The sequence below is a fragment of the Zalophus californianus genome, chromosome 6 (genome assembly GCF_009762305.2).
Source record: "Zalophus californianus isolate mZalCal1 chromosome 6, mZalCal1.pri.v2, whole genome shotgun sequence".
NCBI classification, from domain to species: Eukaryota; Metazoa; Chordata; class Mammalia; order Carnivora; family Otariidae; genus Zalophus; species Zalophus californianus.
In genome coordinates, this window is record NC_045600.1 from 144,839,521 (window position 1) to 144,862,180 (window position 22,660).

General features: G+C 52.1%; 1 protein-coding gene across 3 annotated transcripts in view; it reads right to left on the reverse strand.

Moving 5' to 3' along the window:
* Window positions 1–361: 361 nt before the first annotated feature.
* The window catches only part of ABHD17C (abhydrolase domain containing 17C, depalmitoylase), a 47,201-nt gene continuing 24,902 nt past the window's right edge, over window positions 362–22,660 (reverse strand). Inside the window, exons 2-3 of one of the 3 annotated variants that reach the window (XM_027571379.2) lie at window positions 5,023–5,202; window positions 362–1,853 (exon numbers count right to left, since the gene is read on the reverse strand). In XM_027571379.2, coding sequence (XP_027427180.1) covers window positions 1,634–1,853; window positions 5,023–5,202 — 400 coding nt within the window. In that variant the 3' untranslated portion in view covers window positions 362–1,633. Of the gene's footprint in view, window positions 1,854–2,016; window positions 4,923–5,022; window positions 5,203–5,654; window positions 6,050–22,660 lie in introns of those variants that run through there. The other 2 variants (XM_027571381.2, XM_027571380.1) reach the window with 2 other exon arrangements.

Here is a 22,660-nt window from a genome sequence, read left to right on the forward strand (position 1 = left end):
AGGGAGAGAGAGAAGCAAACTCCCTGCTGAGCAGGGAGCCCAACGTGAAACTCAATCCCAGGACCCCGAGATCATGACCTGAGCCAAAGGCAGATGCTTAACCAACCGAGCCACCCAGGCGCCCCTCTTATACCTTTTTCTTTTCTTCTTTTTCTCCTTCCCTCCTTTCCTTCCTCCCTGCCTCCCTGGCTTCTTCCAAATGGACCCTCGGGTCTCTTACAGAACAAAAGCATACACCTTGAGAGAGGTAGAAAAGTCTGTAAAGCCCCAAGGGTTTCTGCTTCAACCAACGTGCAGTGTTTTCTCATTTGCTACTTTCTCTGACAGAGAGATAGAGGAAAAGACCACAGGAGGCTGCGCGTTCTGATCCATGCATCCTTTATTCCATGACCGACTCATGTGCCGTATCCAAGCACAGCACACAAACTGGAATCAACCGCAATCCCGCTGTACAACAATCTGAGGCTTACAGTACATTTAAGGCTTTTAAATTTGAAAAGAAAAATTAAAATAAAACCAAAGAAATCCCCCGACCCCAGACCCCCGCCCAAGATGAGTCGTGTAGCAATGGTGAAGCATCGGACGTGCCTGATGCTTACTTGGTGCAACTCCAGTGTCAAAACCCAAAGAACTCTTAAACTAAAAAGATTAGTTTAATGAAATTTTCATTACATAAATTCTTCAAAGCATAAACTTGTAATTTTTTTTGTCTTGGAAATGTTATAAAATTTTTTTCGATAGCAAAACATAGGAATAAAAACATATTAACAAAATGTATTCAATCATTTACATTACAAACAAGGGATCTGCAGTTCATTGTGGTAGCCTGACAAAAGAAAAGTACCCATTAAGAATCTATGCACAATGTGATTGCAAATATGTACAGTACTTTAAAAAAGCCTACAAGGAGGACTTCACAGAAGGAAAGTTGCCTAGGCTCTTTGTTAGACCAACCAGACAATCAAAATATTAAAACTCTGTTGACTAGTAATAAATTTACACTTAAAAAAACCCCAGTTTCCTTTTAAGAATATTCCAGTTATATTTATATGGTTCCAGTTGATAAAGCTGTTCATGATAGTTCCAGTAAATTACCCTTCCATTGATTTGTTTGTTGGGGTGTGGGGGAGGGAAGATCGGCATGGTCACGAAACTTAACAAAGGAATTTTCATCACCCTAGTGTCCCGGTTACACGATCACGGCTTCACAAATGGATCGAACCCATGAATCCAGAAGCTGAAAAAGAGCTGCATATCAAGTACTGAGAACATTGGTGGAGAGAGGGCTGAGTCCTGCAGGAATGAATCGTCAGCCGTGGGTACGGCCAAGCAACCGATGTGAGCATCGTCTACACAGCACGGGGCAAACCGACCGTGCCCGCGCCCAGCTCTCGTCCCCATTCCCGCCAGGCAATGATGCTGGGCGTCACCACCTTTCGGTGCCGCGTGCTGTGAGGAGCAGAACGACCTCGAGGGACAGAAGACGGGGACTTGCTCAGGTCTCTGATCAGAACACTGAGAGGCGGGTACCTCCTCCGGGTGATCCTGCCATGACCGCTTTCCAGTTCGAGCATGTGCAAAACAGAGGACTTGTGTGTTCACAGTTAAGTGAGGTAAAATCACGGTGTCTCCTTCAGGAATTCGGCAGTTCGTGGGATATGAACTGTTTTAGTCTTTCTAGGTATTGTGCGTAAAGCTCTATGTCATTGTGCCCAGCCCCTTCAACCCACAGGGGCTCCACGGCACGGGGACAGCGCTCGTACATGGCCAGGCCATGGGAGAAATCGATGACCTCGTCTTCTGTACCGTGAATGACCAGCACAGGCGAGGTGACTTTAGAGATCTTGTCGATGCTGCAGAACAGAACAGGGGCAGGGGGAGAGAGGGCTCCGTTAGTGACGCCCATGGACAGCGCACGTCGCATCTGATGTACCTGACGCTAACACCGGGGGGGGGGGGGGGTTTCCCTCATTTTTCTAGTGATTCTTTTTTTTTCTAAAAAAAAAAAATAAACAAACAGGCCAGAACTCGACATGTCCGACAGAGCGTCTCTTCTGAAAGCTTGAACAGCTAATCCTCGGCTGCCCGCGTTTGCAGTCTTCTTGGCAAGACGACTTCAGAATCGACTCAAAAGATCCTCAAAACCCCATCTCATAAATGCTTATGCCTCGTTTTTTTTTTTTTTTTTTTTTTTTTTTGGTAAAAACTGTAGTACTTCGCTTGAAAACATAATACAATGCCTAGCTTGGAGTCTGAGTGATCTCGGATTGTTTATGAGAACGGAATCTACCCTCAAAGGATGAATATTTGAGGATCTTCAAAAGAATGTGCTGCAGGCTCTGAAAACATTTCCCAAAGAGGAATTCCAGACGTAAGCCTTGTTGGCAGGGCGTGCAGGCGACTTCCCCCACGGAGGGGACCGCCGTTTAACCTACGGACACAGCAAGACGGGCGGATCTGGCCACCTGGTCTGGCACCCGAAGCCCCCCACCGGTGACTTTTCTTTCTGTGTCTGATCCTGGCCAAAGCTACAAAAGGATACCGACTGCAACTATCTGCAGGGACCCTGCTGCTCACAGGAACGACTAACACTGATGAAATAATTTCGACAGCCAGGTGCTCTGTGCTTTCCATACAAAAAAACCTCACTGAGTCTCCAGCAGGACACCAGGAGACAGGACAGCCCCGGCTCCGGGCAAGCGAGGAGGGCACCAAAGCCAGTGAGGACGAGTACCGCCGGCCTGAGCTTGGGCAGGTATCAGCGCCCTCGCATCAAGGGCACCGCCCAGAGACCTACAGACAACTGTCACAGAACCTTGATCAGCAGCTCGCGACACCACCCACCACTTCGGGACACCCAAGGGAGATGGCAAAACCCCACCGGGCTGTGGGATTTGCCAAGATCAGAGCCTTGGGTGGCGGCATATGCAATGTCCCAGATTAGCAGTCGTGTTTAGAAACCCGTTTTTCTCCGGTTTCATGTTAACGAGACTTCTTCTTCTGAAAATGTGGGAGTCCAATTATATTCAATTAAAAAGATGCGTACCAGCAGAACGGGCCTGGGGCTGTGCTCCGTGCTGCACAATTTAGTAGGAGAATCTCTACAGCCTGAGGGTGCATCTCAAGCTAAATGTCAGCGCCTGAGTCTAAATGGAAAGCAGGTAAAGGAAAAGAAGCTACAAACCACAAACAGTGATCAGGGCTCCTCTTGCGTTGTTGGTAATATTGAAAGAAGTGGGAAATGCCTTCCTTCAAAGAGAGGAACACAAACGGAGACAATTCTGACCCTCGGCAGCAACGGGCCCCGTAACAGAACATCTACTGAATTCAATTAACGATGAGGGTCCGGGTGACTGTTTGTGGTTCGAGGAGCTACCGTATTAACGCTCCAGGGCACCGGTGGGAGGGATGGCCTTCGGGGCAGTGCCCACACCCCTACCTTAATTCCAGCACACTGCTTACCTCGGTCAGCCTCAGCACCCTAATCTCTAAAATGAGGACTCTGTGACTTGACCCACTTCTCCCGGCCGCTGGGAAGCCTATGGTAGGGGTGAGGTGAGGAGCAGGGGGAGCTGTTGCAACGCCTGGCAGATCAGACAGACCCAGGGAAGACCGGTTGCTGGTTGACTGTTAATTAATAAGCTGCGGTTAGTTGCCATGGCTGTATTTTAAGGTGTATGCTAATTTAAGAGTCAGGAAACAACCTAGGCGTTTTGTTGCCATGGTAACGCCTAGCATCCCTCCCACAAACATGCTAAACATCTCCCTTTCCACAAACTGGCCTCTCATTACCCGTTCGGCACAAACATGGCCACATCTGAGCTGCATGTTTGCCCCGCCATGCCAGCAGGAATTCGCCACTAGGTCAACCCTCTCCTGAAGCTGGAGTCTGCCCTGAGTGCCGGGACCAACTGCACGGAACTGAAGTTCACCCAACGTGCCAACAGAAGGCCTCTTGCTGTTGCAAGACAGGCTGTGCGGCAGATGTTGACGTAACCAAGCGATGCTTGCTCCCCTCGAGCGACAGCAGAATGACAGCCAGGAGGGGGTCGATCAAAATCCTGAGACCGGGCTTTACTCCTGTGGGGGCGTTTCCTACAAAATGGCAACACGAGCCGGCCAGTCCTGCCCTAACGGCCTCAGACTTGCTTTAGCCACGCACGATGGGAAAAGTTTAGGGGGCAAATCGTTTTTATGGAAAACACTGTCCTCAACTTGGATTTTAAGAAAAGAAGAAGAAAAAAAAAAACAAGTAAAATTTTCAAACGGAGGTATTCAAGAAACCACTAGCTCGCTGCTCTGGCATTTAGAGCATGGTGATGACCCAGTTCCCTTCCTTCCGTCAGCGGGATGAGCAAAGAGCAGGGCCGGGCCGGGAGGATCCAGCCGTGGGCTCCCATCCACGTGCTTCCACACGCAAGGAGGCCCGTGGGAGGAGCTGGGGAGCAGGCTGGAACGAAGGGCTCCCAGGGCTGTGTTCCCTGATACTAGGATGGTGGCCTGTCACCAAAGCACAGAAGGTCTGGCCTGCAGCTCACCTCCCCTTCCCCCCTCACCTGCACGGTCTCATCGAAGGAGGAGGAGGTTCTAAAACTGAGCACGTCTGCAGCTTTGTGTGCGTGTGCAGACCGCTAAGTGCCTCATCATGCATTTTGCATGTAGCTCTCCGCAACTCCACCATACACGCCCATCTGCGTGAACGTGCGAATCTGGAACGGTACTTTTTTTCAGGATACGTGTGGGCACTTTTGTTTTCATCTTGCACATACAACCGAGTCCATTAACCCTGGATGTCAGCATGAGCAAGGTCCTCACACGTCATCCAGGAGAGCTCTACAGATGAGTCAGGCCCGGAGGACCAAGTCTCTGGCTGGTGTCACCATCACCTCCCCGAGGTGCCCAGCACAGGGTCTGACGCGTGGCTGCATTCAGGAAAGACTGATCAGTGGCCCGCCATTCACAGTGGCATCTGAGCCCGGGTCACTGGGCGCCCTGGCACCTGCTGCACACGTGTGAGCTTACCTGGGGAAAGCGTCGAAGCAGTACGTTTTCCTGGTGTCCGGGAAAGCCACGCGCAGCCCCGACATCAGAGGCGAGTGGAGAATGACGGCGGCACACTCGTACCTCGAGGCCAGGTCTACCGTGGGGACGGTCCCGATGCTTTGGCCATACAGGATGATGTTCTCGGGACTCACGCCGTACCTGGACAGAAATCAGGGGGTGCCGTTAGCTAACGGCCAGAAGACAGAAGGGAGACAAAACCGTAATAGCTTAAACTCCCAAAACCCCCACAGCTCCTGGTTTAAAGAGACATCATCACACTTGTACACCTGAGCTTAGAATCAGCGTGAACTTCACACAGACACGCCAGGGGCCCGTCTCAGGATGAAGTGACTGGGATTCTGTCTTCCACATTTTGTGAAAATAACGAACGTGGCACGTTTGGGGGTGGGAGTTAAGAAACAGATGCGTCCTAAGTCCCATTTCCCAGTTCCAGAGCCCTCTCGTTTCCTACCCTCCCCTCTTCAGAGTTTCTCTGATAATCACCAATTTCCATATTTCTGAAGTAAAAGCAAAAGCACGTCTAGCCAATTGTACTAGTTTTATGAAGAGCCCTTCAAGTGAGGTTTTAATAAAACATTAAAGGTACGAACATTTATCAAAGGTCCTGAGAGACGATTAATTTGAAGACAAATCTAGTGTCTTCAGCCTCTCCTTGGGACTAAACCCGTCGGAGCCGGAGCCTTCCTGAGTGGTCTCCCGAGCCACTGCCTCTGGGCGTTTAGTCGGTGCCTGCCGTGTACACAGGCCGCAGCTCTGGTCAGCGGACTGCGAGCAGAATGACGCACGTGCAGCTTCAGAGAGAAGGGTGTGCTCTCCCCCTCCTCTGGGCGGGAAGCCGACAGACGTCATGGGGTGGGGGTGGGGGTCCTGGCCCACGCGGAGGAATGCAGCGAAGGTGAAGACATCAGACAAGGTCCAGGGTGAGCCAGGACACGGGAAGGGAGCTCCGTCACACCGCTGTGGGCGTGCAAACCGGTACGAGCACCTGGGAAAATCATCCCATATCATCCGGTAAAGCTGCAGCCCATGATTGACAATTTTGCTTTTTGGCATAAGAACCTACCGTCGCTCCCAGGGCCACGTGAAGTTCGCTCTGATAACGGCCTTCAGTGACAGGAACCAGCAGCCAAGAACGGAGGGAATGGCAGGATTTCAACCCGGCTTTCTCCCCCCAGCTTCCCGAAATGCCACAGGAAAACGGGGGTTCTTAAGAAGGAGTTCAGGGAGGGACGGGCTATTTCTGGAGGGGACACACTGTGTTCACGGAGAGCCAGCATCGGAGCTGCGCCACGGGGGGCAGCCAGGACTCGAAGACACGGGGGATCAGGAGAACTCTCTCCCCGAGCAGGGTCAGGTGCACACGGCACGGCTCGGGAAAGCGCCGGAGAGCGAGGAGCAGGTGCAGAGTCCAGGGCGCGGCTCAGGGGGGTGCATCTGGGAGCAGCGTGAATGTGCTAAGGGTCAGGGCTTGTCCTGGAGACGAGGAGGGACACGGGAGGCAAGGGCAAGGTGACAGGAACAAAGTTAATGCTCTGAGAAGAATCACCTTTCCGCGACATGCAGGAAGGACAACAGAAGCGTGCCAAGGGGGCAGGGAGATAGACAAGGGATTATTAAGAATCATACACGGGGCGCCTGGGTGGCTCAGTGGGTTAAGCATCTGCCTTCGGCTCAGGTCATGATCCAGGGTCCTGGGATCGAGCCCCGCGTCGGGCTCCCTGCTCAGTGGGGAGCCTGCTTCTCCCTCTGACCCTCTCCCTCTCTCTCAAATAAACAAATAAAATCCTTAAAAAAGAATCATACAGGCAAGATGAAACAGAAGAGTACGATAAATTTTAAAAAACAAACAGAAGAAAGAGATGCTCCATCCTCCTGCAGACACAGGTGCTCAGAACCCGGATCTGCTCTCTCTTTCTAGAGGGACGTGTCTGTGCGGCCCCAGCCCCTGGAACTTAGCACCACCCAATGCAACTGTGCCTTTGGAAGAGTGTCCCGGGATGAAGGTCTCGGGGGTCCTTGCCTGGGGCAGGAGCAGTTGGAAGGGCAGGTTATTATAAAATGATCAGCAGAAAGGATTTTGAGGGAGAGATCTGAGCAAGGAACAGGTGGCCACCGCAACCTGGACCCCAAATCCCGAGGTCTGAGAGCCCCCAGTGAGGCCGGAACGACGAGGGACCCAGAGAGGGGCACCTGGAGTCAGCAGACCGCCGCACAGGAAAATGCCCTCCACTGAGGGCAGCCATCCCAGCTCCCTCCCCTTCCATCCTGGACGGGGAGGCCCATTCCAGCAGCAGTTTTCAACCCAGGGCTCAGGGACCCTTGAGGGGAGCAGAGGTAAGACTGGGGTCTCCTCCTCCCTCTACAACTTTCATTAGATCCCCAAAGTTGTCTTTGACCCCCCAAAGCACAAGGGCCATCGGCTACTTCACAGAATGGGGAGGTGGGGGGAGGAGAGAACACCCAGAGAGTGAAAAAACCCCACATCTGGAGCGTGGGTCCCCCTTTGCTATCGGTTACGAACAGATGAGTCATCAATCAAAGAAAAAGATAAGAGAAGGAGAAAACTGCAAACTAAGGGCCGAGGATGAAGAGACAATTAATACTGAAGGTAGAACACCCAGCGCAGGCCCTCCCGGTCAGCGCGGCATCACACTGGCCTCACCCCCCGTGCCCTGATCCGCAGGCTGGGGAGAATCACACGGGATCACCTAGTGTAGCCACGAGCAAGTGTTAACTCTGCTCCATCCAGCATCCCTATGCTGTCAGGATCCTGTCTTCTACACAAGCCTCCCTGGACTTCAGGGCCCCACGGAACAAAGAAGGGAGCAGTGAGCCCACACGCCAGGGGCGTGGCCTGCCCGGTGGGGCAGCCTTCTCTGCCGAGGTCCCGAATCCGTCCTCGGACACTGTGATCTTACAGAGAGGCTGGAGCTGCTTCGCAAGAAGACTTGGCTCCTAGCTTCCTGTTGGCCCGCACCCGACACCCAGTACCAACCTGTACAAATCCCAGCTTTCAGGTGCAGACTCACATCCCTGGTCACAACCAGCACTCTGAACTCCAAGCTTTCACTCGAAAACTTCACCAGGTAAAACACAAAAACACTAGCCATAAAGGGAAAACACAATTATGTCACGTTGAAGTCAAGAACTTCTGCTCATCAGAAGACCCAGTGAGAAAGTGACCGATGGGAAAGACACCTGCCACACCATACAACCAAGAGCTCATTTCTAGAATCTATAGAGAATTACTACAAAGTGAGAAAAAGACAGCCAAGCCCCCCAAAAATGGTGTTTTTACAAAACGGGCATTTTACAAAAGAAGAAATCCAAAATGGCAGGGAGGGCGGTGCAGGGGACAGCCGGCTTCATTAGGGAAAAGGGAAATGCAAATTAAAACCATCATGTGATGCCGACAAAAATTTAAAGGTGGACAGCACGGAGGGTTGACAAAGAGGCGAACCACAGACCCTCTCCTTCCCTCCTGACAGGGCGGTAAGTGGACACAACCACTTCAGAAACGTTTGGCAACCGTCCGTGGAAGAGAAGATGCAGGAACGGGCACCTGGTGACCTGGTGATTCTACTCCCAGGCACGCACACCACAGCAAGACGCACTCACGTCCACCAAGAAACACACGCAGGACTGTGTGTGGGCATGTGTCCACACGGCCGAGGCAGCCCCGATGAACGTCGGCGGCCAGGTGGATACGGAAGCCGTGCTGGCGGGCCAAGGGGGCAGACATGGCGGAACACACGCCCTGTGGCTCCACCTGCAGAAACGCAAACCCACCCAGACGAAGCTGTATTGTTGGGGGACATTTAATCGGGTCATCAGCCCAGAAGGCAGAGCAGGGAAGGGAAGCCTTACAAGGACGGACAGCAGTGAGGGATGAGGGCTTGTGGAATTCGGTTTATGGGCTACGTCTGGTCATACTGTTCCTTTTACTGTCCACAAAGCTGGACGTTTACATTTTAGGGACGCTCCTATCTGGCTGATCTATTTTGCAACAAAAAAAAATACTGTTTAAAAGTTCACCAGATAGGGGCGCCTGGGTGGCTCCATCGGTGAGGCGTCTGCCTTCGGCTCAGGTTATGATCTCAGGGTCCTGGGTTCGAGTCCCCGCGTCAGGCTCCCTGCTCTGCAGGGAGTCTGCTTCTCCATCACCCTGTCCCCAACTCATGCTTGTTCTCTTTCTCTCTTTCTCTCAAATAAATAAATAAAATCTTAAAAAAAAGTTCACCAGGTAGTTTCAGATATGGAGACAGCCCTCACAAAGACTGTTACAACTCATGGTAGATTTTGTGCTAAAAATAAAGCTCATAAGCAAACATGAGGCCATTAAAATTATGTCTCATAAAGACAGTGTGAGAAGAACTCATGCTACCACGTTCAGTAAAAAGCACTCTACAAAATCAGGTCACAATTACGTTCCTTGGAACAAAAGCTATAAATGGAAAAGGGACCTGAAATCAATATACTAAAATGGGAGTGATGCTTACCTTCATTCAGGTAGTGAGACTTTTCATTTCCTTCTTTCCTTTTTTAAAGTCATCTCTACGCCCAACGTGGGGCTTGAACTCACAACCCCAAGATCAAGAGTCACAGGTTCCACCATCTGAGACAGCAGGTAGCCCTCATTTCTAATCTCTAATTTCCTTTAATTATTAGGTACTGACTTGTTTAAAACAATCAATGATGGAAGCAATACTGTCAGGTCTTTCTGCAAAGGGTTGGTAAGCATTCCGCTCAGTGCCAGGGCTCCTGTGCTGGAAGGGGCTTTGCAAACTGTAAAGTGCTGGTCCAATGTTCATGTCGGTGAGTATTATGTTCGGGACTTTCCTACTGGTTTTTCCTGTCTTTACTGACCATGTGACAACAAATGAGGAGCTGGGGAAGTGGCCGGGTGAGGAGATAAGTACTTCTTTGAAGGTATCAAAGATTTTTGGTGGCACATGTAAGGGGTCCCTGTTGCCCTTTGCGGAGGAGGACGCTAAATTGTGTCCTTTTCACTGTACCACCATGGGTTCTCTTTTTGGTAGAATAAAGGTACAAGATTGGTAACTTCTATACCAATGGTTCCAAACTGAGAAGTATCTGAATTTCTTGGGAATTTAAAAAAAAATGTAAATTCCCTTACTGAGAAATTTTCCATACATAGAAATTCCAGTGGGTTTGTGGATTCCTAGACCACACACTGATGGATATGGAGTAAAAAGGGTAGGATCAGACCCTAAAGCCCCTTTAGGTCCCAAGTTAAATAAAAAGACGGAACACAGAGCCAGTAAACAGAATCTACTCACGGAGCCCGTGTGAAACACAGGGCATTCTAAGATCGTAAACGGCAGGATCAAGTGAAAAGCATTCGTTCAAAAACATCACCAATCCCCAAGTCCTACACCTCCATCCTAAAATGAAGCATTCATGAAGCCCTCCCACCCGGAACCGACGGTTTTGGGGCGGGCAGAAGCAACAGAGGCTCAGAACCAGGCAAGCCGCGGGTCCTCGCAGGTGGGGAGGCAAGGGCGGACCCAGTCCCGGGGGCCGGGCGGGCGGCGGCCTCAGCGAGGCTGTGTGTGTGTGGGCTGCGGGTAGGACAGGGAAGCCAAATACACACAAGCAAGCCCGGGCACAGACGGGCGGCAGGGCCTCCACCACCAGAGCTGGAGGGAGCTCCGTGCAGAGGTCCGGACTCACGGGGCCGGGGGGGGGGGGGGGGGGGGGGGGGGGGGGGGGGGGGGGGGGGGGGGGGGAGGGGATCTGCGTAGCAGGTGCAGAGAGGGCTGGAAATGGCCCGTGCAGGGACAGACGCGAGGCCAAGCGAGTCCGAGTCAGGGAGAACTGGGGCGCCAGCTCACAGGACACCTGATGGCACCGAGCCACGGGGGCAAAGGCTGGGTGGGCTCTGATAAAAACCCAAGGGAAACTCGGCCCTCGCACCTGGTGACGGAGGCCGCTAGGGGTCGGGACGGCGTCACTACCTCCCACGGTGTGAAGACCCAAGCGAGCGGGCGTCCGGGGAAGGTGCGGGGTGGGCCTTCACGCCCTTCCTAGCACGCCTGTGACTTCCTCTCCCCTCCTCCCTTCTGCTCCTCCTGGCCCACCTCGCGGGGCCCCGCCCCGTCCGGCAGGCACCTCTCCTCTCCCCTCCCGTGTGCTCCCCTGGGGGCCTTGCCCAGCGCCAGAGCCCAGCAGAGCACCTGCCATACAGGAAGGGTGCCATGACCCTCCGCGCGCCGAGGACGCGGCCGGCGGGGGCTTCTAACCCGAGTTCTTGCACTGACCCTCAGCTCAGCCCGGCCCTTTCTACGGGCATTTCTCCCCGACGGGCCCCCATCGCTTCACACTCACCGCCGCCCACACCGGACGCGTGGTCCTCCCTCCCCAAGCTTTCCCTCTCCCCCCATTGCCAGAGCCTTCACTGCTCGGGCTCGGGCTTCGGGATGAGGGCGGATTTCTCAGGCCTCTCTCCCCCCTGCTCCTCACAAACTCTTGTCACTAAGTCCTGCCCTTTCTGCCTCTGAGACGTTTGCCGGACGACAGCGTTCCTGACCCCACGGCTCTGTGGTGGCTTCCTGTGCTAGATCCAACAGGATAACTGCCCGTCAGTCCGGCACATGAACGAGCATGAACATCACCACAGGCACCCATGGTATGTGGCTCACAGGTCTTTCTGGAAGGCTCGCTGCCACTGCCTCTACCTACCCCCGTGAGGCTCACAGGGCCCAGAGGGCCCCTGACCGCTGAAACCACCCACTGTCCCGCCCCATCCTCGGGGTTTGTGCGTCTCGTGCTACGGCTGGGGAGGAGGCAGGTGTCCTAGTTCCCGACGGCTGACCTGGCTCCCATCCTGCACGCACTTGCTCATCGCTGAGCCTGGGAACCCCCAGGCCTGGCCACCCCCACTGCTGACCCCTCTTCTCTCTCGGGCCCACCTTTGGCCCGATTCCATCATCTGAGCTGCCACACGACATTCCATCCCTATGGGAGGCAACCCCCTTCTCACCTAAAAAAAGAGAGACAGATGGGGCGCGCCCAGCTGGCTCAGTCCGTGGAGCAGGTGACTCTTAATCTCAGGGTTGTGAGTTTGAGCCCCATGCTGGGCGTAGACATTACTTAAAAATAAAATCTTAAAAAAAATAAAAGAGAGACAGAGAGAAAAGAAGAAACCTGTGTCATGTTGCTTTGCTAATCACACCCCTTCGGCAAACCACTATCCTTGGGGTAAAAGTCCACATACTCACATCTACCTCCACAACCTGGCCCCACCTCACTATTATAACCTTTTATTTTCTCTCCAAATGAACCTTCTCCTGCAGTTAGACTCCTTACTGTATCATCAACAGCCCCTGCCTAGAAGACTCTGGGGTCCCACCTGCTTCACACACGCCTCCTGAACACCGGTCTGCTGGGGTCCTTTCCCTCCTGACCACTCACCCGAGGACGCAGCGGCGTGATGGTGTGTGATGGTGTGTGCAATCAACCACGATGACACTGTAAGCCCCACACGGGGGGAGGCAAACAGTACCCACGCTCAGGGCACCCCCACGGGTCCCTCAGAGGTATTTCTCCCTTTGAATGGAAACGTGACTCAGCCAAAGGCTGTTTTCCGACGAATGCCAACTGAATTCCATATATAGGTATCATTCCAACGGCTAGATAATGCCCTCAAAGCTCAGCATCTTCTTGAGGATCTGGGTAGGAGCTTCTGGAATCTCCTGTCTGCAAACTAGCAGAGATGAGTCGGTCCATCAAGGATCACAAGACTTAGTGAGCACCGTTTCTTAGGCATGAGGTTAGGTTTACTTAAGACACAATGCAGGAAACGCAAGCCTCCCACATTTTGCCAGGGGAGAGCCACGGCCCCGAATAACCACACCCTGGAAACCTACAATCCACTGCCCCCCACCTCTCCAAGTGTCTACTACCTTGCTGCATCACAAGCGACGTCAGGTTCAGGCTGGCCACCCCCAGAGTAGGTCTCTGCTCCCGTCGGCACCCAGGACGTGCCCCCGAAGCCCCCACAGCCCGGGGCGAGCCAGCAGCACAGGAGGCAAGAGCCCGCGCTGGGAGAGCGTGTCCTGTGGGAACCATCCCTTCGCTGATAACGTGAAACCAGTTTGTTTTCCTTTTAACGTAAGGCTTTCTTTTCTGTCTACAAACGCGAAGAAGCAGAGCCTCCCCAAGACACTGCATCCTGTTTAAGTTAATGGACCCTGACTTTGCCCTGTGTCGAGAGCATTTCCATTTATCTTCACAAGAAGCGTGCTTGGCACAGTTCCACGGACTTTGAAGTTGATATTTTAAATATTTCAGAGCTAGAATTCCTGGTGGAAATGTCTTGAGACGTAGGACAAAGATAAATACACAGTAACGTGAATGTTAATGGAAGGATGAGATCAGGGATGCTGAGAAACCCCAATAAACTTTAGGGCAAAGCCTCAGAGTGAAAGGCTCGCCCGTGCACGGGAAGGAGGTGCGTAAGCAGGACCCGCCAAAAACCACCGGCACAGAAAATGGTAAACCAAACTTACTTTCTGTGGCCAAAGCTTAACACATGTGCGTCTTATATTTGAATTATGAGGAAGATGAAAAAAGCATCCATCACCCAAAACATGCTTATTTTCCCTTTTTAAAAATACACCTGTGTAGGTTTAGACTTTTTTTTTTTAATGTTATACGTGATGTTTCACAAACAGATTTCTATCGGTCATTAATTCCAATGGTGGAGAGCAAAGGAAACACATTTTAAAGTATCCATTGCATTAGTGCTGTTTGAGAAAATTAAAAATCTTAAAGGTTGGTGATGTCAATGGTGTATTTGTTTCTTTTCTTCTGATCAAGAGAATTTGGTTAAAAGGGATATTTATAAACAAGATAATTATAACCTCTGGAAGTTTTACTACCCTGAGCATGTTCAAGGTATTTTCTCAGCACTGGTTATAAAATAAAATGTGCCAAATGCAACATTAAAAGTGGCCTCATTCACTTGAAGTAACAGTGAATTGGGGTTCGGAAACAGAAACAGAAACAATGTGCTCCCGGGTTATGAGTCTTTGGGGAAATAAAGAACAAAATGTGATTCAAACCAAGAAAGCACACAAAAACCAAGTCGAAGTTCAGGTCACATGAGTAACATGGTCAGTAGGTTTATCAGAGCACAGGGAAGGAACGATCAAAACGGGCACGGGCTTCGGGGGGGGGGGTCAGGACTCACCGAAGGGGAGCGGAAGGAAGGAGGGGACAGAGCCTGGCCGGCGGGGCGAGGGGTCACTTCCAGAAGCAGAGGGACGCCAAAGGAGGTGCCGTCCAGGACAGCAGGGTCAGGGAACATGCAGGAGACCCTAGGAGGGCACTCAGGGACAACGGGAAGGAAGCAGCCCCGGTGGGACCGAAGTGTTGGGAGTCGCTCTGATCAGATGCGTCCGCGGCAAGTCGTGGGGGGCCGGGGGGGGCAGACCGGAAGACAGTCCTACAGCTAAGGCTTGGGAAGACGGGCACAAATCGGGAAACTGGGAAGGAGACCATGGGCGTGTGGAATTTTGTTTGTTTCATTAGAAAATGCAGGGAAGATACAGGCTCAAGTAATTGTGGAGCATCTCAGGAAGGCATTGACTCTCCTGGTCATTGTAAGAAAAATCTTCCTGGGGCGCCCGGCTGGCTCAGTCAGTGGAACAGTGCCACTCTTGATCCGGGGTCGTGAGTTTGAGCCCCACGCTGGGTGTAGAGATCACTTAAAAACAAAATCTTTAAAAAAAAAAAAAAAAAGAAGGAAAAAGAAAAAGAAAAATCTTCCTGAAATTGCTTTGATGTCTATGCTAGACAGACCAGGCCCCGGGCACTCCTCACCCTCCCTCCTGCCAGGGCTCAGAGGAAGCAGAGCAGGGGAGAGGCGGGGGCCCGGAAGAGCCATCCGGGCCAGGGGCAACGGGGGCACAGCTCAAAGCCGAGGTTCTGGGTGGGACCAAACAGCCCTGGACCCGTGGAGATGGAGAGACCCAAGGTGAAACCTGTAGACACAAAGATAACATGTCCTTTTCTTGAATGGACCATGACGATGATACAGGGTGGGGGACACCAAGGGCATTCCAGGAAAACACACCTTACAAGCACTCACTCACAGACCTCCAAACATAGCAAGACGTGTGTTCCCTGGCATCCCCCTTCCGGTATGACCTTTCTCCTACGTGGGATGTTTGAAATTGCCTTCCAAAAGTGGGGCCGCAGGGAAAGACTCTGTGTCCGGCCCAAACCCACCCTCAAGACAACTTCGTTCTTTCTGACATTCGAGACTGTTCTCTGCTCCTGCAGCACTGTCTCGGTGTCACGGCAAAGATAAACAAGACCCAGCGTGACTTAATTTTAATTAAAAAAAAAATTACTTTTCAGAGGAAAAGACAGAGTCCTAAAGAATATAAAATCAACTCTTTAGATCTGTTACAATAAAAATGGAATAATTTGCTTGAACTTGTTTGAGAATTGTGCTAATGATAACTGAGATGCTTCTGGCATTTTCTGATTATCTACCATGTTGGAAAGACCCGAAAATACTGCCCCACCCCCACCCCCAGCTGCACAAATACCTGGAAATGGTTAGAATACCACCTACTCTACTTTTTTGAGGGCATTACATGAGCGGGCTTAGGTAAAACATCTAGCAGAGGCATATGACCAAAAAAGCCATTTAATAAATAGCACTTCTGTTCCACCAAATACAAATACAGACACTTGGCCAAATAAAGCCTTACGGGATCTGCCTATTCCATATCCAAGAAACACAGCCGGAAGGAAAGTAGATATCTCAGGAAATCTCTGTGATGGGGAGAAACTTAAAAAATCTAATTTCAGAGGTGCCTGTGTGGCCCCGTCCGTGAAGCGTCTGCCTTCAGCTCAGGTCATGATCTCGGGGTCCTGGATCGAGTCCCACGTTGGGCTCCCTGCTCAGAAGGGAGTCTGCTTCTCCCTCTGACCCTCCTCCCTCTCGTGCTCTCTCTCAAATGAATAAATAACATCTTAAAAAAAAAAAATCGAATTTCATGATCTACCTGGTCACCAAGGCTGAAGGTTATTTCTTAAAACTGGAGTCTCAAGAATCCAATTCCTAATTATTTTATCCCACCGTAAGGTGAGTTCTCACAACAGCCATAGTCCACAAGATGCGAGACCCAGGTCGATGAGTCTGCCTGGCTTGACGGTGACTTGCAAATACTGTGGATCTGGGAACGCCGCACCACAAAGGCTTTTCACCCTCACTAAAACTGCCGATGTCCACCAGAGAATTCTTGGACGGTCACATCCCGGGGACGGAGCATTTCTGAGCCGCTGTGTCTTTTCAGAGCGCCCCTCCATCTCTGTGCCCTGGAGCTGGTGGTGTGAACACATGCTCAGGGTGACCACAGCGGGGACAGGCGAAGCTGGTACCTGGACAGTCAACCCACATCCTCCAGGACGCCTGTGCCCTCTTGTTGCTGAGCCTGGGGGAGGTCACCTGCGTCCCTGCCCAGAAAGGCCCTCCCTACAAGGAGGAAAGCGAAGCTGAGGGAGGGGGCCGGTGAGCCGTTCAAGTCCATGTCCTCAGGGGTGGCCTGGGTGGGGCTATGATTACCCCCGTGGAAGCTGGGCTAAAACCAGTCCTTTGTGAGCTCCTCAGCGCATGGTCATGGCCACGGGAAGGCGTGGGGCTGGCCGTCTGCACAGCGGGCTAGAAGGAAGAGCGAGGTCCGACCGCTGGCCCTGCCCTGCACCGGTGACCTGACCGCTCTGCAGCCCCCCTTGCGGGTGAGGCCCCCTTCCAGGCCTGAGGCAAGACTTAAAGGCAGTAATGAGAGAAACCCCACGGAGGACGGTCCTCCCCGCCCTGCAGGCTGTTTTCCAGTTTCCACGGCCAGACAAGGCGCGAGCAGGATCTAATGCGGCCCCAGCTCGGGCTGGGCACCGGCCGACTCTTCCTGGGGATGCCCTCTGGGGTGCTTTGCGTACACCCAAAATCCAAGTCTGTTAGGTAAACACTCTCCTCGGGCGGACCTCGCGAAGAAGCCCTTTGTCCCTCCTCAGGGGCATCTTCGCTTCCTCTCTCTGGGCTCGAAACCCCTCTCTGGGCCCACCTTGTGTCCTTCCTCCTCACGTCCCTACTCTTCCTTCTGTTTCCGGAACCTTCCATCTCCCCCCGGCCGCTGCATCCTTCTTAAGAGCATGGAAAGTCCACAGCATCAATTATGGAAATATGGCAAACCACAGGACGGAATGGAAAGGCCCTCAGAGATCACACAGATGGATCATTCACAGATAAGGCAGCTCGAGCTTTAAGAGGTTACTAACTTAACTCAGAATTGTAATTACTAAGACAGCTGCTACCTTAGGGCCCCAGAATGTGGGCTCAAGCAGGGGAAGAAAGAAGATTTCTATGAATTACAACCAAGCCAGCCTCGGCAGGGGGCAGGCCTGTCTGAACCTCGCCTTGTGACTGGTGAGTCGGCTGCGTGTTTGCCAACCTGCTCTGGGTTTTCCTTCTCTGGTGTGTAACATGGGCTCCTGCCCAACGAGGCCGGTGTACAGCTGCTCTGTATTGTTAGTTACCGCCCCTTTTAAAGCAGACATAAAGCAAGCTGGTCCACCGCCCTGCCCTGAGCATTTCAGGGGTAGTAAATGGTGCTTTCAAAGTGACGATTCGGGGCGCCTGGGTGGCTCAGCTGGTTGAGCGTCTGCCTTCGGCTCAGGTCATGATCTCAGGGTCCTGGGATCGAGCCCCGCGTCGGGCTCCCTGCTTGGTGGGAAGCCTGCTTCTCCCTCTCTCTGCCCCTCCTGCCATTCATGCTCCCTCTCTCTCTCAAATAAATAAATAAAATCTTAAAAAAGAAAAAAAGTGAAGATTCTGTTTAATGGGAAAAGTGACCGTGGAGGGTCATGGAGAGTTCTGGAGGTGGATGGTGAGGGTGGCTGCTCAACACTGTGGATGTGCTCAACCTCACATGGTGTCCTAGAAGGGCACACTTAAACATGGTTAAAATGGTAAATTTAATGCAGGCATATTTTATCACAATAAAAAGGAAGGAAAAAGTAAACACTCTTCTTAAATCTGACTTGTACTAATTACTCCCTGTTTGTTTATTTATTTATGTTAAGCAAGCTCCACACTCAGCTGGAGCCCAACCCGGGACTTGAACTCACGGAGGTTGAGACCTGAGCTGAGATCAAGAGTAAGACGCCTAACTGAATGAGCCACCCAGGTGCCCCCAATTATTCCCTTTGGAGAAAATCTCTGAGATTTTTATTATGGGAGTAGAAACAATAAGTAGTCATATAAAACGATAGCAAAGAGTAAAACGTGGGGTTTTTTAATTGTAAAATCTCCAAAACCCAAAGGCATTGGAATTTGCCAGTAACACGAAGAAACAAGATGGCGCAGGTAGGCGCGGCCCTCCTACCGCGGGCTTGGACGCAGCGCGCGGACTGTCCCATGCAGGATCTCCCCCAGACGGAGGTGTAAGCCCCGGGGGGGGGGGGGGGGGGGCCAGGGACGATGACAAAGCCGGGATCCGTGTGACAACTCCACTTGAGTCAAACACAATTCTGACCTCCTTGTACCAAAGACTGTTAGCCTTCCCCCCAGCTCTCCACCTTGTCCGGATTTTTTTTTTTTTTTTTTTTAAAGCAAAAACAAAGGAAAACCAGTCCTCAGTATGGCCCTGCGATTCCGTTGTCCTCTCTCCCTTCTGGGGACAAAAGCAGACCCTCGGGATCGTCCCAGAAGGACGCACAGAACAGCACGTGGAACAGCGGGGACAAATGTCTTTTGCGGTACCCGTGACCTGAATAAAACCGTCACAGAGTTCCAAGTTCTCTATCTGAACACTCCAGGGCGGTCGCTAACGAGGTCATTCTCCCTCTCGGCCCGAGGGCCCCAGCCGGCCAAGGACAGGGGGCCGGGGGACGCCAGCACCACAGCCCTGGCGTCTGGGGGCATGGCAGCCGCGTGGCTCCGGGGCCTCCCCCCGGCGCGGCCCCACTTTCTCCCCACGCCAGGCTACAGTAAGGCCTGGAGGTAACTTCCACATGATGTTTTAGTTAAACTCCGTGTCACGTATTAACACAACGAAGCAAAAGCTGTGTCCTCATTTGTCGTCAGCAGGAAGCCTGTATTTGGCTGCTGAGAACACTGCGCGCCGGGACATGAGTAACTGAGAAGCGCCCCGCGAGCCCCGTGCCATCCCATCGGCTTCTCGGGGGGGGGGGGGGGGGGCGGGGGGGGACGTGTCCCCACACCCGCCCCGTCCCAGGTCCGGCGTCTCACGCGGGCCCAGAGACGCAGCAGCAAACACAGCCAGCTCCACTTCTCGCGCACACACCAGCCCGGGCCGCTCTGCAGTAAGAAAGAGAGCTTTTGGCCCCTCGGGCCCGCGTTTCAGCCCATGCTCCCGACCCGTGCGTCTCTCACTTTCCCTGCTGTGGTCATGGCTTTTTCCTCGGCAGGATGTGCAATACTGCGAGTCTCCGGTTTTGGTCATTTCAGAAACTGAGGGGTTTCATACAAAGTGCATGCCGATGAGGTTTCAAACAGGGACAGACGCAGACCGGGTTTTTGCTCTGAAATGAAATCATTTTGTCACTGCAAACACTTCAGACCACGACACCCCGCAGACGCACGTATCTGCTGCCTCCCCCTCTGCCCAACGGGAACCCTGGGAGGGCAGAGCAGGCCAGGCCACCGGCAGGGGAGTCCCCGCATTCTGTGGGACAGGGACCCCAGGACCCACCGGCAGAGGCTGGGATTAAGAGGCTAAAACAGAGGAAATGGTAACAAAGAAGAGTACCTGGGGGTGCCGCTAACTCAGGGACCTGGGATCTGCTGCTGGTTGATCCCCTGTCTTTGTTCTGAGCATGAGTGGATTCCGCCCCCCCCCTCCCCCGGAGGCTTATCTGCTCCGGGGTGCTCACCTGGACCCTTCCCCACCCCAGCTGTTAGCACCATTGCAGCGGGCACCCGGTTCCAGGTCAGCTGGCCTGCTGGGATCCCTCCTCCCCCTCCTCCTAAGATGGTCCCGGTCTCCTGAATTCAATCCAGGACGCCAAGGGGCACTGGGACATACTGAACTTTCAAATCCCTTCCTTCAGCCCTAGGATGCTCCCAACGAATTATTCCTAATTCATCTGACTCCCTATTGACAATATACCATGGTTTGGGAGTTTGCACCAAAGCAAGACAATTCAGAAAAGGAGGATTTTTATTACAAGTTTTCAAAGTTAGTCAAGAATTGTGTTTTTCATCAAAACTTGGAAGAAACTGGGGCACCTCGGTGGCTCAGTTAAGTGTCTGCCTTGGGCTCAGGTCATGATCTCAGGGTCATGGGATCGAGCCCCACATCAGGCTCCCTGCTCAGCGGCGGGTCTGCTTCTCTCTCTCTCTCTCTCCCTCTGCCGCTCCCCCTGCTTGTGCGCTCACTCGCGCTCTCGCTCTCTCTCTAATAAAATCTTGTAAAAAAAATAAAGTATTAACAAACATTTTCAATACCATAGCTCTATCTGTATTTTTATCTTGAAAAGAAGCCTATGTTCACTTTCTTCTACAACATATTAGAATTCTTCAGATTTAAAAGAAAATGTGAAACAATATGGCCAAAATGTTTATAAAAACATTAACCGTTCATTATAATTTAATACTTGCTACTTCTTCCACATAAAGCAAAATTTACAAGCAAGGTTATATGTTTCCGTAACATATCTGAGTCAAGTATCACATACCAAATCCCTCAGCTGAGTTTTTTGTTTTGTTTTGTTTTGTTTTCCATGCTGGTGTCATACCCACATGCTGACCGGTTTCTCTCAGTAGGCTTCCCAGGAATCAGAGAGAGAGAGAGAGAGAGAAAGGAGTAACATACTCCCCTCCAGGGTACAAGAATGAACGAGGAGGATTTGGGTTTTGCCCTCATGGGGCGCTTATATGCTCATGGTCTGCTTGTACAGGCTGTTTTTATTCTAACATAAGAATTCCTGATTTTAAAGATCTGGCAGAGACAGATCTGGGCCTAACACACTCCCCTCACTCAACAGATCTGAAGTCCAAAGACAAGTAAATCCCCTCCGGGCCAATGTCCCAACGTGTTCAATGCCTCCGGGCATTTTTATAGGGCATCAGAGTCAGGATTGGTGATCCGTGGGCTCAGGGCCCGTGAACTCACTTTCCGAGGGAATTAGGCCCACACCTGCCTCCTCTGGCCCCCTCTCGTCCCTGTCACTTGCTCCTACAGGCTCAGCCCTAGCAGGTCATAAATCACAGCCATCAGGCCAGACCAGAGGTGCTCACTCCAAGGAAGGCTGGGTCGCACTTACGTGTGAACAACAGCCAGGAACCACTGGGAAGCCAAGCTCCTGAACAGAGGGGCTGGCTCATAGTCATCACATAGCAGCAAGACACACTTGCAACCTACCTTCTCTCTGACCCTAACGACCAGCAAGGTGCCATCATCCATTTCTTTAAACTGAAGTTCCCGGCAGTTAGGTGAACTACCTGAGGCTGCCAGGCTGGTAGGTGGCAGATGCCTGCCTCCAAGGCTGAGTCCCTCTGCTGTGAGCCCCACGTCTCCACAGACATGGAGAAGCCCCTCTGTCCCTCGGTGGCCAGGGGAAGTCAGCGACGCAGGAGGCCTGATGACCCCGCCCCTTCACCGATGCACTAGGGGAGGTGGCCTGGCCTGGCCTCTAACTCCATATTCATGCCTATAACGGACAGAGCACCAGAACAGATGATCAGAGAAAAATCACAAGTCCTGTAAAGAGATTCTACAAATTCTGAAAAAGACACCAATCTTAGGACTCAGAGTAAATGAGGGCTAGGATCCATTCTTTCTCCCCAATGCAAATGACAACAACAAAAACAGAAGCAATTAACCAAGAGAGGAGGGACAGTATTAAAATTAAAAGAGAAAAATACAGAAAAAAGTTTTTCCATACAACTCCTGAATCAAGAAGTCAGAACCCCAATGATAGGCTAGTAAAAAATAATGATGAGACCATGGGCGTTGAAAGGCAATATAATAATAAAATCATCATCATCATGACCGTCCAATACCCAAATCGACAATACCACTGAACGAGAAGATGAAAACCAGACTACAGCTAGCGAACATGCAGATGCCCACACCTGCTAACGCGCGGAGCAGGAATCCTCCACCTGCTGTGACTGCCAGAGCCCTTCCCACCCAGAGAAGGTCCGAGGGAGAAAAGACTGCATACAACCTCCCTTCCGAGGGTCTGGTAATTCTCAGAAACGGCAGAGAATGTTTCCTGTGCCTACGGGGACCGTGTCTGAGGCAGGTTTGGGTTGGTTAGATTCCACTCCTTCTTGTGTCCCCTACCAGACAGAAGTTGGTGCCCAGGGGGCACCCACCGCTCTGAGTGAGCCCCCCACGCACGGCAGGGGCTGCACGAGGCACACCTCCTTTGCACCTTGGTGCCCCCTCCTTCCCGTCCCGTGGCCAACTCCGGTCATTCTCCCAGAACCCAGCCAGAACCCAAAGGACAAACACACAGGAGCGGGGGGTCTGTAACTAAGCTAACAAGGAAACACTGCGCAATGTGGGATTTAAAAGACCAATAATGGACT